Source organism: Anolis carolinensis, chromosome 4 (genome assembly GCF_035594765.1).
Source record: "Anolis carolinensis isolate JA03-04 chromosome 4, rAnoCar3.1.pri, whole genome shotgun sequence".
NCBI classification, from domain to species: domain Eukaryota; kingdom Metazoa; phylum Chordata; class Lepidosauria; order Squamata; family Dactyloidae; genus Anolis; species Anolis carolinensis.
The window spans coordinates 7343166-7366238 of record NC_085844.1 but is presented as its reverse complement, the minus strand read 5'-3'; the positions used below and the strand labels follow the sequence as shown (position 1 = coordinate 7366238).

The 23073-nt window shown below is 41.3% G+C and overlaps 1 protein-coding gene across 3 annotated transcripts in view; it reads right to left on the bottom strand.

The window, feature by feature from the left end:
- The window catches only part of tsnare1 (t-SNARE domain containing 1), a 495360-nt gene that overhangs the window by 322125 nt on the left and 150162 nt on the right, over window positions 1-23073 (bottom strand). For all 3 annotated transcript variants that reach the window (XM_008115495.3, XM_003223925.3, XM_062979952.1), the window contains exon 4: window positions 1766-1843. In XM_008115495.3, the coding sequence (XP_008113702.2) occupies window positions 1766-1843 (78 nt within the window). The remainder of the gene's footprint in view (window positions 1-1765; window positions 1844-23073) is intronic.

Sequence of the window (23073 nt, the reverse complement as noted above, 5' to 3'; positions counted from 1 at the left end):
TAGCAAGGGTCTGCTATATAAATTTAACTATGAAATAAAAAGACATTTAAAGATGGCTGTTGAGACTTTCTCAGAACCACTAATCAATGCAAAGTTATTCATACTGTTCTGTACCCCAAGGAGAGCAGACTCCAGGCTGTAACCCATCGCCCAACCACCGCTATAACATTATTAACTGAAATTATAGAAACACCACTATTTACATATCCAGGTCTTCCATCTGTTTGGTATTAAATTATTCCCCGCAGTCTGTGCTCCAGAAATTAGTTTCTCAGATATTATATACTACTCTTTGTTTTATTGGTGTTGTAAGTTCATTTATTTATAAGCTGCTCCTTTGTCAGGCACCTACGAACTAAAAAATGAAACAGCAGAACAAGAAAGTAAAATTAACAAGAATTGAACATCTCTGAAACAATTAACTCTAATGTGGTTTTGCTAAAGGAAAGCCACTGGAGAGACCACAGGCGAAGGACATATGAGCCATTGAATACATACAGCTCCAAAGCCATTATCGGAGCTTTGAAACTCTTCAGAATATCCATAGGAGTTCTCAGTATTACACTCCAAAAAGGTCCTAGTGAAACATTGCCCCAATAATGCCAAACCCACCACGTGACCATGCCAAAACATGGTGGTTGGGCTTGTTTCACACTTTGTGAAGCTTGGAAAGTTCCATGGCTGAAAACTGATTGACATCCATGAAATATCCCTTAACTTTCAGGTCACTGGTAACAGACCTTGAAGGAGATCAAGGTGGGGCAGATTTGAGGAGAATCAAGTACCTTCAAGTTGAGTTCAATGTGTGGTAACCCTCTGAATGAGAGACCTCCTGGTCATCCTGTCCTCAACAGCCCTGCTCAAGTCTTGCAGACACACTACAGCCATGGCCATTCCTTTGGAATGTGGCCTTCCTTTTTTCCAATTGCCTTCTATCTTACCAAACATTGCTGACTTTTATAATGTGTTATGTCTTCTCATGATAAGGTCAAACCACAATAGGTTTAAGTTTAGTCCCCTTGGTTTCTAGGGAGAGTTCAGACCTAGTTTGTTCTAGAAACCATTTATCTGGGTATTTTTAGCAGTCCATAGAATGCACAGTACTATCACTTGTGTAATTCACTTCTCCTGGGATATACCAATTTGTTATACAGTAGAATCTCACTTATCCAAGCTAAACGGGCTGGCAGAAGCTTGGATAAGCAAATATCTTGGATAATAAGGATGGATTAAGGAAAAGCCTATTAAACATCAAATTAGGTTATGGTTTTACAAATTAAGCACCAAAACATCATGTTATACAACAAATTTGACAGAAAAAGTAGTTCAATATGAAGTAATGTTATGTTGTAATTACTGTATTTACGAATTTAGCACCAAAATATCACAATATATTGAAAACATTGACTACAAAAATGGTTTGGATAATCCAGAGGCTTGGATAAGCAAGGCTTGGATAAGTGAGACTCTACTGTATTATGTTCCTTCAAGGTGTCTCTGAGTAATGATTATGCTAGATTAATCCTATCACAGAGAGACCAGGAAATCTCCCCTTATGGAGAGAAAAGTGGGATGTTGTTATTGTTGTTGCTGTGGTTGTTGTTGTTGTTGTTGTTGTTGTTGTTAATTGTTAGCTGCCTTCAGTCCCCATATCAAAAGAAAAGTGGGATAAAAATAAAGGAAACATATACATAAACATACAATATTATTTCCATCTTTCATACACTGACAATACATTCAACACATTTAAGTTTGAAATACATACCGTTCGCATTAATTCGGAAGACACTGGCCGACGTATCCTGGAAAAGTTCCTGCAGTTCATTGGGATCAATCTGTGTAGCTAAAAACAGAGAGAGAGAAATTGTCAATATGCAGACCAAAGCATAATATCCAGTCTGTTGCTCCACAATGGGTCTAAAACTTTGCCAAATGTCCAGAGAAAGTTCCTCCAGTTGTTCAGGTGGAATATCTTTTCTTGTAATTAGAATCCACTGTTTCGGGCTCTGTTATTTAAAGTGGCAGTAAACTGTCTTAATTCATATTTTGTTTCCTTCACTTATTTAAACATGACTCTCACATCATGCCTCCATCTTATCTTTTCCAGGCTAAATACATCCAGATCCCTAAACCTACATTGGACTTAGTTTCTAGACTTTTTGTCATCTTTGTCTTTCTCTTCTGAACATTTGTTACACATTGATTTTATGGGTATACCATAGCTGGAACAAACAACTAGGTTTAGACCAATCTCAGTCTAGTCATAGAATAGAAGGATAAATGGAGTAGGCTTTATCCCTGCCTAGGCTACCTTAAGACTCATTGACCTCAATTAGTCAATTTGTCATCCAGCAAAATGCTTGCCTGCCATCTTTGGTGGCTTTTGAGGTTGTATCTCCTTTTTATGCACCATTCACACCCAAAATATGCTAGAATAATAATGTTTTCATCTGGCATTTTATAAGATCTGCACCTATAAGCTTCAGCTCAGGAAGGAGATGATACACAAACCAGAACCACCACTGAAATATTTCAGGATCATGTAGGAGAATGGAAGAGCTTTTGGATACTGTGGCCCCATCAACACATGGACTCCAGACAAGTTTATAAAAGGAAACACTATAATACCACTTCATTTTACTCGTAGTAGCACTACATTGTGGGGTTTTGAAGTCTATAGCAATTGTATAAACAGTGAGATACTTTGATATACCTTGCTGGCCTATCAATATATACTGTGCTTTGTAGAATCCCAAAACATAATATACTGGTAGCATATACATATAATGATAGAGCTTTGATATTCCGTAGCTATGAAGATAATAAGTATGTATATCAGATCTGAAGTAACTCTTTCCAGAGTTGCTGCATTGTAGCTAAAATCCTGGAAGCAAAGCAAAATACCTTCAAGGGGGTGGGGGGATTACTCATGAATGGAACCATACAATCTGAATTTAAATTAATTTTAGGAAGAACTTGACAGACTTCAGGAAAAATCTAATAACATTTTCAGCTGCTGGCTTAAGGAATCATGCTGGCTGCTTTGCTGTAAGGCAAAAAATCACGGTGTCAGAACTTTTTGGATTGTTTCATCTAACTCCATGCCCCAACATGGTGCCACTGAATCCAACAGATGATAAAAATAAGCAATAGAGTGTGTGTTCTACTGCAGGCAGAGAATTGTCCTCATCAACATCCTCATACACTGTCATTGTATCTAGGAAACCCATACTGTGAGCTTAAAGAGATCCTAGAATCATATAGAGTTGGAAGACATCACATGGGTCATCCAGTCCAACCACATGCCATGGACCTGGCATGTTCCACAGCCCAAGCTACTGATGATCAACATGGTGATGGAACAGGAAAAGGAAATTGTATAAGGATTGCTCATATGTTGCTACAGTATTTCTAGGCACAAATTACTCAATATTTCATTGTTGTGCTTGTTGGACATTGTAGAAGTCCAACAAGGGTGGGCTGTTTGAGACCCCCTAGCCATATGGACCCAACTCATGAACAGGATGTTATGCCTCCTTCCAACATGAACATGGTTTCCATATTTGAGGTCCAATTAATCTCATGTAGGTTTTATCACAGATTTTATAGGCACTGTACTAGATGTGGAGTCTTTCTCTAAAATCTGTTCAGTACCACAGACAGCCCAGTGAAGGTTCTGAATAAGATCCATGGTGGATTCATGGAAGCACACTGGGTGACACTGGTCGGTAATACCCTCATTTGCTGGAAAGTTCAACTAGGGTTATTTAAATGAAGAAGTGATCTGTTACAACAAAGTAGAATCAGGCTTCCAATCTTTGACACTCAAAGCCCTCTTCCCCTCTCAGTCACAGCCTACAGTTCAATAACAACCTAATTATTCCAGGCTGGGAAAAGACTGAGGAAAGATCTGTGTACCCAGCCAGAAAACCCCACTCAATTTAATAAGGATGTGAAAACCTGCCTCTTTCTCCCTCCTTCACTCCTCCACACCTTCTGGAGGAGTGACCGGATCAGTCAACAGCACACAGCCAAGCTTTGGACTGAAAATAAGCAATTTAGGAGAAACATGTCCTCCCCACAAGACGCTGAAACAATTTGAAAGCAAGGAAGCTTGCCAAGATTGTAAACAGAAAAGAGAGAGGGAGAAAACACAAAACACAATGCCCAATAAAAACAAAATGAGGTTGACTTCATAAAATTCAGTGCAAAATATTATATTTCCATACTTTGCTTATGTGTGTCTGTAAGTATGAATTTGTCACTGCCATACAGACTGCCCACTGTATCCACGGATTCTACATTCTTGGATTCAACCATCTAAAGTTGGAAAACACTCTGAAAATAATTCCAAAAATCAAAGTTTTATTTTCCCATTGTATATAAGGGACATTATTTTACTACAAAAGGAACCCCGGTGGTGAAGTGCGTTAAAGCACTGAGCTGCTGAACTTGCAGACCGAAAGGTCCCAGGTTCAAATCCTGGGAGCGGCTTGAGCACCCGCAGTTAGCCCCAGCTCCTGCCAACCTAGCAGTTCGAAAACATGCAAATGTGAGTAGATCAATAGGTACCGCTCCGGCGGGAAGGTAACGGTGCTCCATGCAGTCATGCCAGTGGCCACATGACCTTGAAGGTGTCTACGGACAATGCCGGCTTTTCGGCTTCGAAATGGAGATGAGCATCAACCCCCAGAGTCAGACATAACTGGACTTAACGTCAGGGGAAACCTTTACCTTTAGCTATTTTACTATGGCATTGTACATAATAGGACTTGAGTATCTACAGATGTTGTTATTCAAGAAGAGTCCTGGAACCAAATCCAGTGGATATCAAAAACCTATTGTGTATACTGGTCCACTCAGTGAGCTTTAACTTTTCACAATCACCAGTTACCCAACACTTAGGAAAACAAGTTCTTGGATTGTGATTAGATATATAGACAGACAAACTATGGAAACACAGCACTGAATTGCCACATGGATTTCAGAGTTGTAAAAGCAGTGATGTACATCCAATGCTATTTTTCATGAATCTGCATTGCGCAAGGTCAGGTCATGGGCATCCAGTTGTGCATTTGTGTACATATATTGTATTTTGGTTTAGTGCTACAGCAGTGCCATTCAACTGAATTAATGCATAACTCAGCATTCAAAAATTTATGGTATGCAAGTTTGAGGTAGGAGATCAACCACAGGCTTTCATATATGTGCTCACATGATCAACACAAACTGCAGGTCGATTCCTACACTATACATACTAACGGAAAGTTCTTGCATTTTTTTATCTTTCTCTTTCTCTCTCTCTCTCACACACACACAAATACTTTTTTCTCTTTCTCTTCCACACACACACAAAATCTTATAATGCAATAATATTTCTGGGAGAAAAAAACGAATTGGCAACTGTGAGGATGAACAGAATATCAGTAAATTTATGTTCTGTTTATTAGTAGTTGTTATGAGAACGCCAAAGCAAAAGAGTAAAGACAGGGTAAGGGAGATTGGTTGTTCAGGTCTACAACACCATACTTCATGGATTCATATGTCTCCATTTAAAAACATCAACCAAGATGGAAAACAAGTTTGTCAGAGTAGGTGTTGTCACCACTCTCGCAACACTTCTAAAGGCCACCCGCTTACCTGACAAGAGCACCTGCAATAGTTGCATGAAAGGCAGAAATGGAAGGAAGACAGCTGTTCCCAGCATGGAGACAAAATGAAGAGGAAAGCTTTGTCTGTTGAGCCTTTAGCCCATCACATCACACTAAAAGTCATGGGAGAATTCACAGGCAGGAATGGAGAAGAATGGAGGGAGTTGGGGCAAGGTGAAGAGAAGTAAGCAACATCTCTGATCTGCAAAGGAATGGTTTTGACAGGAAGGAGACGTGATTCCAGCGTACACAAAGACTGCGAAGCAACTGCAAAATCCTTCATTGTGGCAAGTGTCAGATGTAAGAGGCGTCAACAAGAATGGCTGCAGAGAAGGAACAAACACCTAGATGCCTTGTCAGATGTTAACACTCCCCACCCCACTCCCCAGCCTGCAAAAACAAAAGAAGAGAAAATTGTCCTCCTGGATTCACTCCCAGCAGAGTTTCAAACAAAATTGAAATGGCTCTGATTTGAGCCCCAATGGCAAGAAATTTCAGCCATGTGGAAGCACTTTCATGCAGCTATGGGAGTCATGGCTTACAAGTTCCAAGAAGAGGCAGATAATAAATTCATCATCATCATCTGAAGATCCACTCAGGTGAGGTCCATCAAGTTCTGGGGCCATGTTCTAGAGTAAACCCAAGGCCTACTAGTTCTTATGATTGGCTTTAAGCAACAAAAATGTATCATCTGATATCTTTATCAGGACTGAGTAGGTCACTCTTAAAATGCAATATAAGTAAAAATGTCCAAAGGGTCAATACCGAAATGAAGTTAAATTTGTGCAATTATTAAAACAAATAAAAATCCATGCAGCATCCACCAGCCCAGAGCTTCTTAAACTATGGGTTGGGACCCCAAATGGGGTTGTTCTAACTGTATGTTAGGGGCCAGGCTGTGGTGCAGGGTGGTTAGCAGCCAGCTGCAATAAATCACTCTGACCAAGAGGTCATGAGTTCGAGGCCAGCCCGTGTCGGGGTGAGCATCCGATAATTAAAAATAAAATATAGCCCCTGCTCGTTGCTGACCTAAGCAACCCGAAAGATAGTTGCATCTATCAAGTAGGGAATTTAGGTACCACTTATATGTGGGGAAGCTAATTTATGACACCATAAAAATCACCCAGCCGCTGTTGGAATGAGGAAGTGTCGTCACAGTGGATGACGAAGCAGCTGCTCCCCCTGTGGCCGGAATCAAGCATACCCTCAGGAAGCTGGAAGCTGGAGAAGGTTTAAATTGCCTCTGCGTCTGTCTCTGTCTCTGTTCTATGTTATATGGCATTGAATGTTTGCCTTATATGTGTACAATGTGATCCGCCTTGAATCCCCTTTGGGGTGAGAAAGGCGGAATATAAATACTGTAAATAAATAAATAAATAAATAAATAAATAAATAAATGTTCAGGTCACCTTTCTTTCTCTCTGTGCATGCAACTCTGACTTTTTTCTTTCCCATTTGAGAACACACCTTCCTGCCTTTCCTTTTCTCCCTCCCACCTCTCTGTCTTTTGTTCTTTCCCTCTCATGAGCATGTCTTCCTGACTTCCCTTTTCTTTCTCTTGCATGCCTCTCTCTCCCTTTCCCCTTTTCCTCCCTCCTTTATGTACCTGGGCTTATGTAAAAAATTTCTCGGATGAAAAGAGGTCACAAATCAATAAAAGTTCAGAAGCCTTGCCCTAGCCCACTCCTGCTTTCCTAGGTATGGGTGCTCCAGAATCTAGGGCAGCCACTGAGAAGGCCTCTCTCACCTTCCCACCAACCAGGCTTGTGATGGTGGTGGGACTGAAAGGATATCAGAGCCTAGAATAGCTCGTACAGGGAGACATGATTAGCCAAATAGCTTCAACCCCAGCCAGTGGCCCAAAATATTTACTCGATGGTAACAATATAAAGACACCAACAGACTGTTGAAAATTAAAAACCAATGTAGTAGCAAAATGCAGCAGAAAGTGAAAACACAACAGGCAGATAGATTGTTCTTGATGTTTCCCATCTTGTCTTTTCTTCCTCTAAAAGTTTTTTTTATCATGTCAGAAGCGACTTGAGAACATACTGCAAGCTGCTTCTTGTGTGAGAGAATTGGCCATCTACAGAGACACTACTCAGGAAACGCCCAGATGTGTTAGCTGGGAGGCTTCTATTATGTCCCTGCAAGCTAGAGCTGACAGACGGAAACTCACCCATCTCGTGGATTCAAACCAGCAACCTTCAGGTCAGCAATCCAACCTTCAGGTCAGCAGGGTTTAAGCCACTGTGCCACCATAGCTCCCATCCTCTAAAAGTAACATATGCCTATACTTAGGCTTTACTTTCTTCTAACTTTATTTGAAGCCATTTCCTGCTTTTTGCTCCAGGGACACTTCCAGACAGTTCCATAATCTGGGACAAATAAGTGGAGCAAAAAATGGTGGTAACTGACAGCAAGTCCAAACACAGAGCTGTCAGTCCCGGTAAATGCTTCCATGGTGGATTTTAGAAATCTACAAGATAAATGTGGGACATCCGCCGAAAGTTTACTTTTAATTTTCTTAAACTGAAGCTCCAAGATGTGCTAGACTTCATAAGTACTGAATGTGCACACAAGCAGATTTTTGTCATCCTCACTCCTCCTTTACTTTTCCCCTCGTGAACCCCATTCCCCTTTGGGGTCACTCAACTCCCATGCAGGTGTCCACTGTGTAAATTCAAGCTCTGTTTAATTTCATAAACATCAGAACAAAGGAATGGTTGCAGAGAATTATCATGGGAATGGGTTTCCAATTGTGCTTCCATTTAGCCACCTATTTAGCTCCATTTGTTTACAGCCCTCACCAGCCGTTTTGGGATTTTAAAATGTGCATGCGCACTGGAGCAGTTCACATCAGCATTCTGCAATGAAGTCCCATGTTTTCCTTGAGTTGAGGGATATAAGTGATTCGAACATGCTCCTTTTTGGCCTAAAATTGGATTTTAAGGGCAACTTTTGAACATGTGTTTAAACAAGTTTTCGGCAAATATCATTTAGCCACCCCACCTTTTATCCTGGTTTCTTCCACATTTTAGGGCTTGTGCAGAAGAGTCCTAGTTGACATAGGCCCCTTCTACATCACCTTATATCCGAGGATCTGATCCCAGATTGTCTGCTTATACAAGATTATACAGCAGAGAAGACTCATGTAATCCAGTTCAAAACAGATAGTCTGGGATCAGATCCTGAGATATAGGGCAGTGTAGATTGAGACACAGAGTGGTCAGAAATCCATTAAGGACAGATAAGTTTATCTTAGTGCATGGATGTCCCTTTTCAGTTGTTGCCCTTCAGAGCCCACTTAACATAAAAGGTCTTGAAGGTACCCATGCTTTGCTGCAAGCTGGCTGACTCATCAAAGAAGAACTTTGCTCCATCCCCAAAGTCAGATGAGTTTATAAGTCTTGTCCTCCACACCTTCTTGTCAAATAAGAGACCTCCAAGAAACCCTTCTCAGAGCTTGCAAAACAGGGCTATGGCTTCCTTGACTAACTCAATCCACCTGCAATCTGGTCTCCATCTTTTCCTAGTGTCTTTCACTTTTCCAAGCATTTCTTCCCTTTTTTCCAGTGAGCCTTGCCATCTCGTGATATGACAAAAGTATGAGAGACTCAGTGCAAACATCTTGGCTTCACTTTAGTCATGTATTCCTGCTTTATAGCCATATAATATCAGTGTTCTGCTAGTATAAATACAAAATGTTTGTCTTTACTCACTCAGTGACAGAGAAATGAGCAAATCCAAAGCTCCCAACAGCCTGTGCTTATGTTGACATAAAATTACCAGAACTTAGAAAAGTGACTTTTTGAGCTGCAGTTTCCAAAATCCCACAGACATGGACAGGGGCATTTAAGAACTTGTAGTAAAATAGTTTAAACTGTGAATATGAGAATATTGTAAGAATAACCAACACTGTGAGCAGAAACCATGCCAAGCACTTTACAGCATTCAATTAATAAATAATAACAGCCATGAGATTTTGGTTAAATTTGATTGCTCGTCACTGGCAACACAACATAATCAAACTGCATTTCCTTTCACCTTTGAGAACAACTTTTTGACCTAAAGGAACAACTGCCAAAATTCTTCTCACCTTCTGGGATAAAACTCTAGGCATGAATGAGCAATGATTTATCATTGCAAAAGCAGCAGAAATATAAATACATTTTCCACCTTGTAATCAAGGTTTAATCAGCCCTGGCTTGACATTATATTTCCTTTAATTAACTTGTTTTCATTCTCCTTTGTTTCTTTATTTAGCACCCTTGTTAATAAACGGCACTGTGGGAAGAACAAAGCAGCTGCGGCACGTGCTCTTCACCAGCTCGTGCTTTAGAGTTTGGAAGGACAGCAAGGCAAAATCCAAATATAAAAATAACCCTCCAAGCCAAGCTGAGGCTCAACAATCTACTTAGTGATGGGACAGACCACAGAATTATTATTATTATTATTATTATTATTATTATTATTATTATTATTATTCCCCACTTTACCTCCCCAAAGGGGACTGAAAGTGAATCACAGAGTTGGAAGAGACCCTCACGGCCATCCAGTACAATCCCATTCTGCCATGCAGGAATATACATATTGTGCAATCCAAGCCCACTGGACAGATGACGATCCAGCTTCTAAGACCTCCAGAGAAAGTCAGGGATAGCACTAGGTGAGGGGTAATAAAAGGTAAATAATATGAGTATGTAATATGGAGAGTGAAAATACTATATGAGCTTGATATACATAACTCTGTATTGCAAATTTGTTAAAGAATGTATAAGTTTTAAGTATAAATAAATAAAAAAGTAAAAAAAACCCCACAGAAAGTCAGGAGCAGATTCCACCACTGAGAAGCTCATACATACCATCAGGGAGTTCTTTATAATGTTATTTTCCTGCAGTTTTAATCAATTTCCCCATCGTGCTCCAGTCTCTGAAGCATCAGAAAGCCAACTTATCCCCTTCTCAATGTGCCATCCTTTCAAATATTTGAACATGGCTATCCTATCCCCTCTTATCCTCCTCTTCTCCAAATGTCACTGTTTATCAATCTATGTCTCAATGGCAATTGCTACTCAGAGGGATCAGTAAATTCAATAGGTAAGAAGTTGGAGCAGTGATCTTGAGACCATCACCATCAACCCCAGACTGCTACCAAGGCCCCCAGATGTGATTGTGATGAGGAAACATTATTTCTTGTCCTTATTTATTTATTTACTGCATTTATATACCGCTTTTCTCACCCCGGGGGGACTCAAAGCGGTTTCTAACATACCAATGGCAAAATTCAATGTCAAACAAACATGTGAAAACCAGATCATAACATCTAAACAGTATCATATAGCTATGAATTAAAACCATTAATACAATTAAAACATGTAACATAAACAAAATTTAAACATTAAGACATAGAATTAAAACATCCTAGTATAAACAAAGATACATAATCTAAAATCGTAATCCTTAGGGCCGTGGAATAGCACAATGGGTTAACTGCCAGTTACAGAAAGATCTTGCCAGCTGGAAGGTTAGCAGTTCAAGCCACAGGCGGGGTGAGTTCTTGTCATCAGCCTAGCTTCTGCCTAACTTGCAGTTTGAAAACAACAATTGTGAGTAGATAAATAGGTACCCGGTGGCGAAGTGTGTTAAAGCGTTGAGCTGCTGAACTTGCAGACCAAAAGGTCACAGGTTCAAATCCCGGGAGCGGAGTGAGTAAAGCTTTCCCCTGATGTTAAGTCCAATCGTGTTCGACTCTGGGGATTGGTGCTCATCTCCATTTCTAAGCCGAAGAGCCGGTGTTGTCAGTAGACACCTCCAAGGTCATGTGGCCGGTATGACTGCATGGAGCGCCGTTACCTTCCCGCCGGAGCGGTACCTATTGATCTACTCACATTTGCATATTTTCGAACTGCTAGTTTGGCAGAAGCTGGAGCTTACAGCAGGCGCTCACTCCGCTCCCGGGATTTGAACCTGGGACCTTTCGGTCTGAAAGTTCAGCAGCTCAGTGCTTTAACACACTGAGCCACCAGAGGCTTATTATTATGATTATTATTATTAAAGTTGCTATCTACATTTACACTGTAGAACTAATGCAATATCACACAAATTTTACCTTCATGGCTCAATGCCATCGAATAATGGAAGTATTAATTTTACAAGGTCTTTAACCTTCTCCACCAAAGCGTACAAGTGACTCACCCAAGTACAGTTCCCAAGATTTCATAGCAGTAAGACATGGCAGTTAAAGTGGTATCAAACTGCATTAATTCTACTGTTTGGATGCACCCTCAGGCACCTAAGCTTCACAGCCTAAACTACAGAGTTTCCCACCCTTAATGTCCCACACTTCAAAAAAGCAAGGAATGTTTCCACCCAGGTTCCAAGTTGTCTATCCCTTTGCCACAATGCAACACAGCAGGAATTACTTTCTCACAACCCAGAAGCACAGTTAGAAATGTTATTTAACACTTTTCTTTAGGAAAAGAAGAATATGCTTAATGAGAAAAGAAATGTGGTCACCTTTGTCCATCTTCAAGCTGAGCACTTGACGTGATTTCTAATTCTGGTAACAGCAAAGGCATTCTGTTTCAGTTGGCTGAGTTTCGCAATTAAAAAGTCTCCTGCTTTTTAATCAACAAAGAAGAAAATATCCGACGGAAAGGCTTTTGTAGGAAAAGCATGCTTGGCTACCAAAGTCTCCTCCTGTTAGGGCACGTTTTGAAATGGCCAAGTGATTCACTGTATTTTACAGCGGGAAAGGATTAAGAGAGAGCTCGAAGACAATTTGCTTGGGGGGATTGTGGCAAATGAAATCAGCCTGACAGAAAATGCCCATTTGTGAAACTTCTAGGGCCAAGAAGTTTACGAAACAAACCCACTATTTCACTACAGTTGTGTTATCATTAATAATAGATATATACTGTCTTGAGCATCTTTAATATCATACCTCTCTTCAGTAACACCATTGTGCCAATTCTTCCATACAATTTATCCGGACCCTGAGATCCTCTGGGGCAGCTCCTCCAAGCAGCCAAAACCCTGCAAATAGGAGACCTCTGAGGATGCCTGCCATAGATGTGGCTGAAATGTCAGGAGAGAATGCTTCTGAAACATGGCCATAACAGCCCGGAAAACACACAACAGCCCTGTGATTCTGGCCATGAAAGCCTTTGACAACACGGAGAACCAAGAAGACTATGAAATGAATTTGACAGCTAAATGAATTGTCGGACTTTAAAACACAGTGAAGACCTATCTCTTCCGGCAGGCCTTCCCAGTCATTTTGAACTTTTAAATCACCTTCTGTGTTTATTGTGTTTTGACTTTTGTCTCATGCATTTTAATATGTGTATATTTTAATATATGCTTTTATGGTTGCATTTTAACAATGTTTTCATAAATAATTTTGTAGATGTATTTAACTATGTTGCACCCTACCTTGAGACAAAGGGAGAGGTGGGTAATAAATAAAAAAAATTGTTGTTGTTTTTGTTGTTGTTGTTATTTCACTAATCGTTGATCATATTTCTGTGTACTTTCATAATGTCGCTTTTCTGCACCACTACTGTACCTTAATTGTTATTTGTTTTACCATAATTGTGCAATTCCAGCATTTTAAAATTTTAAAAATATTAATATAAAGGAAAATAAAAAAATTAGTCAGCTTGCACATAGTGAGGGAGTAGGGAGGAGAGGAAGATAATATTGGTCTCTGCTATTACTTTTACTGTCAGCACAGAAACAAATGGACTCACCATACCAAGGCAGGTGATGGGAATGTTGTGGAACTGAGATCTATTTATGAGTTTTACATATTAGGGATGGGAGCACTCATGGGTGGGAGAGAAAAAATGGCTGTGGGAAGCACACAGTGGTGGGTGGGTGGGACCACCACCATCTACTTTGGTCAGACCTCACCTGGAATATTGTGTCTTGTTCTAGACACTACAATTCAAGAAGGATATGGACAAGCTAGGTGTCCAGAGAAGGGTGTCCAAAATGGTCAAAGATTTGGAAGCCAAGACATATAAGGGAGGGGATTTAGGTATACATATCTTGGAGAAAAGAACATGGAGAAAACCCTTGTTCAAATATTATTTATTTATTTTATTTATTTACAGTATTTATATTCTGCCCTTCTCACCCCGAAGGAGACTCAGGGCGGATTCCAATGAACGTATATATGGAAAACATTCAATGGCATCAGACAAACAATATACAGTATAGACACACACACAGGCATTTAACATTTCCAGCTTCACGATTCCAGCCACAGGGGGAGCTGTTGCTTCACTGTCCACTAGTGACTGTACCTCCTCATTCCTTTTCTGGCATGTTGCTGGCAGTTTTATGGTGTTGTAAATTAGTTAAATTAGCCTCCCGCATAAAGTGTACCTAAATTTCCTTCTTGACAGATGCAACTGTCTTTCGGGCTGTGTAGGTAACACAGCAAGCTATTTAATGGTCGGGGGCTTAACCTGACCTGGGCTTCGAACTCATGATCTCTTGGTCAGTAGTGATTTATTGCAGCTGGTTACTAGCCAGCTATGCCACAGCCCAGCATAGGATGTTGCATAGAATGTCGTATTGAAATGCGGGCAAGCTTGTTTTCTGCTGCTCTGGGGAAAAGAATATGGAGCAATGGATTCAATCTGCAGGAAAACATTAGGAAGGACATCTTGACCATATGAGCTGTTCAGCAGTGAAAGATGCTCTTTTGGAGCATGGTGGGGTCTCCTTCTCTGGAGACCTTTAAACAGAAGCTGGGTGGCCATCTGTCTCGAGTACTTTTATGTGTTTTCCTGCCTGGCAGGGTATTGGACTGGATGGCCTGTGTCGGCTCTTCCAAATCATTGATTCTATGAACTGGACGGAAGGAGAGCAAGATAATCACATCAAGGAGAAGGTCATGCAGGAAAAGGAATCACTGTATGAATTGAGGGGGGCACATCACCAGCATATAGGATCATAGTTATGCCACAGCATGGTCTAAGAAAAGACTGTTATAGCTACTATGGGCTGTAGACAAATTTCACATGGTTTCAGCTTGTATTTCTACATGCAATCTTATCATTTATGCAATGATGACGATAGGATCCCCAGTTCATACTTATATCATAAGGTCTTTGAACAACAAATGGATACAATACAATAATCAATGTAGACAGTTCCAAATTGAAATCAATAAATAATTTAAACAAGATAGAACACATTAAACGAGGGGAGAGTATTTCACAAGTGGAATTCCAATGTGGCAAAAAAACCCCAAAAACCTTTCATGTCTTCCCCATGGCTCCTCTTAGTGGGACACCGAAAAGGACTTCTTTGGCAGATCTCAATTCTGAGTCAGGAATCTATATATATGAGTGATGGCATCACGGCGACCAGCAAAACAACAAAACTACAGGCCCCCCAACCTCGAAATTTGACAACACAACCCATCATCCATGCCTCTAGGTTGATACAACAAAAAGAAAAGAAAAATAAAGTCCTAATTAGAGGGAGAGCAATAATTGTTTTTATCCAATTTCTGTCCGTTCAGAGGGCTAATCTCTGCCCACTTGGTCTCCTAGCAACCAACTCAGCCAAGGGACAGCCAGGGTTCAATTAGGGGACAGGCAGATTTAGGCCTCACTTAGGCCTCTTCCACAGATTATCTAATTTGCACCAGATTATATGGCAGTGTAGACTCAAGGCCCTTCCACCATACTTGCCACAGCAACGCGTGGCTGGGCACAGCTAGTATATTATAAGGAAAGAAGATTCTATAAGGAAAGTATCTATCTGAATGTGTGTGAACAAGTAATTTGATATAAGATTTCCATCCTAATGTTTAGTGGGAGCTTCTCAGACTCTTCACCACAATTTAATTTCTTCATGAGTTTTTTTTTTTCCCGTGTCAGGAGCAACTGGAGTTGCTTCTGGAGTGAGAGAATTGGCCGTCTGCAAGGACGTTGCCCAGGGGACACCTGGATGTTTTGATGTTTTTCCATCCTTGTGGGAGGCTTCTCTCATGTCCCCACATGGAGCTGGAGCTGATAGAGGGAGCTCATCCGCACTCTCCCCGGGTGGGATTTGAACCTGGCAGCCTTCAGGTCAGCAACCCAACCTTCAAGTTACAAGGCTTTCATCCCCTAGGCCACCAGAGGCTCCTCTTCATGAGTTGAGAAATAAGGCTTGTTAGCATCTCAAAATTAACCAGCGGGTTTTTTTTTGGCTGGCTGTTCCTGATTCTTAGACCTGTTCAACAATGGAAAAGGCTGCTTCCCAGGAGTGTTGTGGAGTCTCCTTCTTTCAAAGTTTTTAAACAGAGGTTGAATGACTATTGGTCAGAAGTACTTGGATTGAGTATTATTGAATTGCACTGGCTGTCCCTTTTAGTGGCTTCCAACTCTGACATTTCCAATGGCTCACTCTCTGCAATTCGAGAAAGGAAAATTGAATAAAGAGAGGAGAATTCCTACGGGGTGGTTAATACCTTCATTTTCTCTTGCTATAGTTGCACAGTTATCAGTACCATTGTACCTAGTAGACCATGACGCTATAAGAAGACTGTCAACACCTCACATTCCAACACAACAACAGCAACAACATCTGTGCTTTAAAAATTGGTGTGGCAGAGGCCTTCAAAACAAATCAGAGGCATGCAAGTAATGACTACACTTTTCTGGAACAAGGGAAGGAAATATATGTGAAGAAATCGTTAAGACAAGCCCCATCAACTTCATCCATCTGTTGAGGTGCCTTCTTCTTCTTTTAAGGAGGAGACGCTGTGGTCGTGATGAAGTATATTTATTGCTGCTCTTAATAAACACTCGTATTAGCAGCAATGGAAGAGGCAGGCATTTCTTATCCTGACAAAACACTCGTGATGAACCAGGGCGATACAGCCAAGAAATCATCTCCGTCCGCCAAACAAAAGAGACTTTTTAAAGGCATTCTGGGGAAGATGGATTCCAAAATGAATTACCCGTGCAGATGGTTATTAGTTTTCTGCTCTGAATTATAAATGATTAAAAGAAGAAGGAGGCGGGAAGAGGCCAGAGTATCAGGAAGTGTAATCTTGACAGCTCTATCTATTGGGTCAAAGATACTGGAGAAAAAGGCTGGCAATGAAATGGAGTCATTGTGAGCCATCTCTGTGTGTCTCGATAAGTGATATGCATCACTCAGGAGATTATCCTTGGGGATGTGAAGCTGGAAGGCACTCTGGAAACAGAGTAAGGCACTAGCCTAGATCACTGGGAAGATAAGACCCCTGAGTTGTGAAATCTCACTGAAGTAACCAAGATACTGAGGTCTCTATACTGGAGATATTTCCCTATGATAGTCAGCTAAGGACAGCTGTCCAAAAGCCAAGTGCAAGGGAACGTGCATATGCATTCAAGTTGCCTGTTGGCTTACAGCAGCCCCATGATTTTTATGGAGTTTCCCTAAGCAAGGAATAGTTGGAGATGGTTTTGCCAGTTTCTTCCTCTGAAATATAGCCTACAGCATCTCGTATTCTTCGATGAATTGCCATCCAAGTAGTAACCAGGGCTGAGCCAGCTTAGCTTACAAGATAAAATGAGATCTGGTACCTTTACAGCAGTGTGGCCCACCAATTCATTTTGGGTGGTTTTATGTTTTTATGGAGCCCCGGTGGCGAAGTGTGTTAAAGCACCGAGCTGCTGAACTTGCAGACCGAAAGGTCCCAGGTTCAAATCCCGGGAGCGGAGTGAGCGCCCGCTGTTAGCTCCAGTTTCTGCCAACCTAGCAGTTTGAAAACATGCAAATGTGAGTAGATCAATAGGTACCGCTCTGGCGGGAAGGTAACGGCTCTCCATGCAGTCATGCCGGCCACATGACCTTGGAGGTGTCTACGGACAACGCCGGCTCTTTGGCTTAGCAATGGAGATGAGCACCAACCCCCAGAGTTGGTCACAAGTGGACTTAACATCAGGGGAAAACCTTTACTTTTACCTTATGTTTTCTGGGCTGTCTGGCCATGTTCCAGAAGTATTCTCTCCTGACGTTTCGCCCACATCTAGGGCAGGCATCCTCAGAGGTTGGGAGATACCTCACAACCTCTGAGGATGCCTGCCATAGATGTGTGCAAAATGTCAGGAGAGAATGTTTCTGGAATATGGCCATACAGCCTGGAAAACATACAACCACCCTGTGATTCCAGCCATGAAAGCCTTTGACAACACAATTCATTTTTGTTGGCCCTTGTCCTTCTTACTGGAAAAATATTTTAATTATGTAATTCAATATTAATATTTCAATTATGTAATTCAATGTTAATTATGTAATTTGTTTTCTTTCTGGGATGTCTCTGGCCCTCACATTCCTATACTAAAGTTGTTTGGCCCTCGGGTAACTAAAGGTTGGACCATACTGTTTTACAGCATAGTTCCTTTGGTAGTTTTGGACTTCAAATCCCAGAAGAGCCAACAGTTAAGAATTCCGGGAGATGACATCCAAAACATCTGAAGGATCAAAGCTCAGGAAGCACTGTTTTAAAATATCCAGGCCAAATCAAGTCTTGGTGACCTGAGAAAATCCCCACAGCCAGTTTTTCTCTCGTACTCTTAATTGTAATTCAACAACCTTTAGTTCTTGCATTGGGCTTCGCTTCACAGGGATCCTGCAGTCTGTAGACCACCTAGTCGTAGAATCTGATTCTATGACTAAGTGGCTTAGAGTCTAAAGCAGTGGTTCTCAACCTGTGGCTCCCCAGATGTTTTGGACTTCAACTTCCAGAAATCCTAACAGCTGGAAAACTGGCTGGGATTTCTGAGAGGCCAGAACACCTGGGGACCCACAAGTTGAGAACCACTGGTCTAAAGGGTCTTCTTCTAGTTTACTGAAAAGCTGTCGGGTTCTCTTCTCCCAGTTGTGCTGTGGGTCAGTCTTCCAAAGGAAAGAGCACCAAGACACGCTGGTAGATTCTAACAGATTTTATTGTACCAAACTTTCTCTTTGGCCCACAAATATAGTGGCCCTCACATACCAGAGGGTCATTGAGGTTTTATCGCTGGCCCGTTTTATGACTGGCATCTGTTCTTTGTCAGCTGACCAGAGATGTCACAGATTGGAGATCATGACATCATGCCCCCTCCAAAGACAGTCCTCCCCCCTTGTGTGGAGGTTTGTGTGGGTTTTGATCGTCAAACCTTTTGATAAGTATGGGTGCATTCATGTCAGAATCCCTTACCCATTCTGATTCACTGAGAGGAAAATGCTTCCACCTGACGAAGTATTGGAGAGTGTTTTTCCTGACTCTAGAGTCTAATATTTCCACCACCTCATAGTGTTGGTTGCCCCCTATCATGATGGGTGGGGGCGGGGGCTTGATTGGGTGCCATTGGGAGCTCTCGGGAGCTGGTTTGAGGAGACTGAAGTGGAAAACTGGGTGAATCATTCTGTAGGATTGGGGGAGTTCTAGTTCTGTGGTGACGTTTGACCGTGAAGTCTTTTGACCGTGAAGGGGCCAATGTATCTGACAGCCAACTTCTTGGTTGGCTGTCTACCTTTTAGGTATTTGGTGGAGAGGTATACCTGTTGCCCTGGCTTGAGGTCCCAATCTGATCTCCTGTGTTTGTCCGCTTGGTGTTTGTAAGCTGCCTTGGCCTCTTCAAGAGCCTGTGTGATGACTGGCCATGTGTCCTTAATTCGCGTCACCCATTCTGCAAAGGGGACTGGGTCAGACTGGATGACCTCTGGGGTTGGCAGAGAGCGGAGGTTGCAGCCGTAAACTATCTCGAATGGGGAGTGCCCTGTGCTGGAATGTACTGAATACCAGAACCTTCTCTTTGGCCCACATATATAGTGGCCCTCACATACCAGAGGGTCATTGAGGTTTTATGGCTGGCCCATTTTATGGCTGGCATCTGTTCTTTGTCACCCAACCAGAGATGTCACAGATTGGAGATCATGACAATGGTCTTCTTCTAGTTTACTGCAAAGCAAGAAACCTCAATATAAGGAAGCAAAGACCAATGTTAAAACTGGAGGTTGTCAGATGTAGCCCTACCACTCCAATGTTGTAGACCCTCACCCTCAACCACCCCAATGCTGTTTTTTGGTCAAAGGCCTACAGGAGATAAAGTTGTTCTGTTGGCACCTGACCTAGAGATAGCTCTATCCCCTGACAGCATTGATTTTTGATGTTGCCCTCCCATTGTCAATATGACTTATTTTCAAAAATGACGTATGCTGACCAGATATATTCTCCAGAAGGGAGGATTCCATCTCTTCAATCCTGGAAGATTCCGGATGTGGTTATAATCCTTCCAAACAAGGTGAAATATCCATGCATTTTTAGAAAAATGGCTCTACGTTTCCAACCCTCTCCCATGGTTTTGGTTTTCTTTTTTTCTAATTCTGAAGGAAGATTTGGTGATCAGTGCATCATCCCCTCTACAAAATCCAGAGGGAGGGAAGAAAGGATTTTTTTCTCTCCTCTCTGATCTCTAAAGGAGAAGCAGAGCCAAATCCAAAGTCATTTGTGGTTTTCTAACCATGCTTCTGAAGATTCGATACTGTTGGCTCTCCTGTCCAGCCATACACTCTTCCATATCAGGTGGGTTGGCTGGTGGACTCATATTTGAGGGGAGACCAAACCTGGGCAGAGTTGATTTGAATTCAATCGCCTCTCCATTATAATGATTTGAATCACAGTTGTAATCCTCAGTGAGGAAAGTTACTATTTAATCACCCTTCTATAGCAGACATACATTATTAATATAACTTTAATATATATTCAAAGGTGCAGGTTTCATTAGAAGGTATGAATATGTTATGCAATTATTCTGAATTGGTTCAAGATTAAGTTTCAATTCTTCATTAAAGAAATGAATCCATTGCAGTTTTATCCAAATTCCTCCTCTTTGCGGAGATCCCATTTCATCTTTCTCTATCCATTTTCCCCACAGTGTCTTTGTCTTCAGAGAGAGACGAGGTCTTAGAAGAGCAAGAACTATCAATACACATATGGAACAACCCCTTTATCCTAGGGATACGTTCCTGGACTTTGCATTGATATGTGTAGGTAAAGGGTAAAGGTTTTCCCCTGACATTCAATCTAGTCATGTCAGATGCTGGGGGTTGCTGTGCATCTCCATTTCTAAGTCAAAGAGCCAGTGTCGTCCATAGACACCTCCCCAAGATCATGGGGCCAGCATGACTGCATGGAGCTCCGTTATTGATTTGTGTAACTGCAGATAAACACGAACCCTATTGTTTCTAATGGGCAAATGACATAAAAGGTCATTTTAGTTTATTTTACAGGAGGTCCCAACTGCATGAAATAAACTGTGGATAAATGAAATCATGGATATTGGTTCCATGGATATGTGGGGTCTTACTGTGCACTGTCTTTGAAATAGTATAGAAAATCTCTGATCTCTGAAAATTCCTACGAACGCATTCCTAAAACCCAAAAGTCATCATATCATAGGTTATCATTTGTGGCTGAGTCTGATTATCTTCCAAGGATAGAGTCTTAGCATCAAGTACATAAGTGACCGAAAAGGCCTATTCTGGATCCTTTTGCATTGAAAACATAGGATTCCAGGTGGAAGGCTGTTCCAACAAGGGCTTGTTTGAGGCGCCTTCTTCCTCTCGGTCCTTCTCTTTCTTTTGCCCTCTATCTGTCCCTCTTCAAAATCCACAGCACTGTGGGTCACAGCTGACCTCTAGTTCCAAAGTTCAAGGAACATAACAATTTGTTATGACCCACACAGTCAAAGGTTTTAGAACAGTCAATAGAACAGAAATAGAAACACACCACATGGAGCTCCATATCATAAAAGCACCAAGTGGCTTATTATCAAATTAGCTTAAACAATTTAAAATCAGAATAACAGTTTCAAAGAGCAATAAAAATAATGTATGCATATTAAACAACAGAATAGGTTAAGATTCTAAAGTCTGCACAATCAAGACTACATGATATGTAGAGATCTGGATGAAGCTGTCAGAGCTTAAAGGCTTTTCTAAAAAACATGACTATGAGAAGTATAGCTTTGAGTTGAAAATTGCGCTCTTGGTTCATTCATGAGATTGCATATGCTGCTTTGCTTCCAGTGGGAATGCAATACCAAGCTCTGGGCATCCATTTGGACACATAACTGTCACTTTAAAAAATGCCTTGCGCCTGGTAGAGGAATTGTAATTGCACTTGATCCAGGGCTCTGGTTGTAACAGCTGGCAGTTCGGATCAAAGAGAGGGCTCGAAAGTCTGAAGTCATGTACTCCCCATCAACCTTTCTAAAAATATTCTTGAGTCCCAGAGGGCAGTGAGGGAGGGGGAGGAATGTAAACAGTCCACAGAGAAGCCGGCATCCTTGAAAAGCAGAGTTTACAGAAGACAAAGTGTTGGCAAATAGGCTGTCAAGCGCAAGAAGGGGAAAAAAAGAGATGCACACAGAGAGAGGAGGCACAAGGCTCCAGGACTGGAATCACATCTTGTATTAGTTGACAAACACATTGGGCTTTATGGCACGAGGCAGGCAAACTGGCAAAGAAGCTGGACTGTCAATGCACAATGCTGTGTGCATCTTCATAATCAACCTGTCCCTTGCTCTTGCCAAACAAAAACTCTTGATGGCTCGCAAACTCACAGATCGATTCCTTTTCTGTGATGGATTGCCAGCATTAAAGCGATGTTGAAGATGGGATTCTCCTCCTCTCTCCCATTGCCCAGTTTCCAGGCTACTCATTTTCTGTTTATATTTTATATCTATAGTGTCCTTTTTTTAAAAAAATGCTAAAACTGGGAACTTGCTCTTTAAAAAATCACAGAGCAACTGAAGTGTATGAATTATTATTATTATTATTATTATTATTATTATTATTATTATTATTGTTATTATTATTGTTATTATTTTTATTGTTATTGCTACTGTTATATCATATCCCACTTTTCTCTCTTAAAAGAGACTCAAAGTGGGAAGGTATGTTTGTGAGGCTATCCAGGAATATAACTGCAGGATACAAGTTGTCAAAAAGGCACAATTGTATGATTGTATTGACACCGGATTGAAGAGGGGTGTGATAGCGAAGGAGTTCACCTTCTGCTGAAAGTTACCTATTCTCGTAGTTCATTGCTACTACTTGGCAAAAAAAACTGCATGTACTTATTCAGCATCAGAACTGAAATTGCAGTTGCATGTTTATTTGTCTCTTAGGCCCTAATCCCACACTAAAGTAAAGGTAAAGGTTTCCCCTTGACATTAAGCCTAGTCGATTCCAATTCTGTGGGTTGGTGCTCATCACCATTTCTAAGCCGAAGAGCCGGTATAGTCTGTAGACGCCTCCAAGGTCATATGGCTGGCATATCTGCATCCAGTGCTGTTACCTACCCACTGAAGCAGTACCTATTGATCTACTCACATTTTCATGTTTTCCAACTTCTAGGTTGGCAGAAACTAGGGCT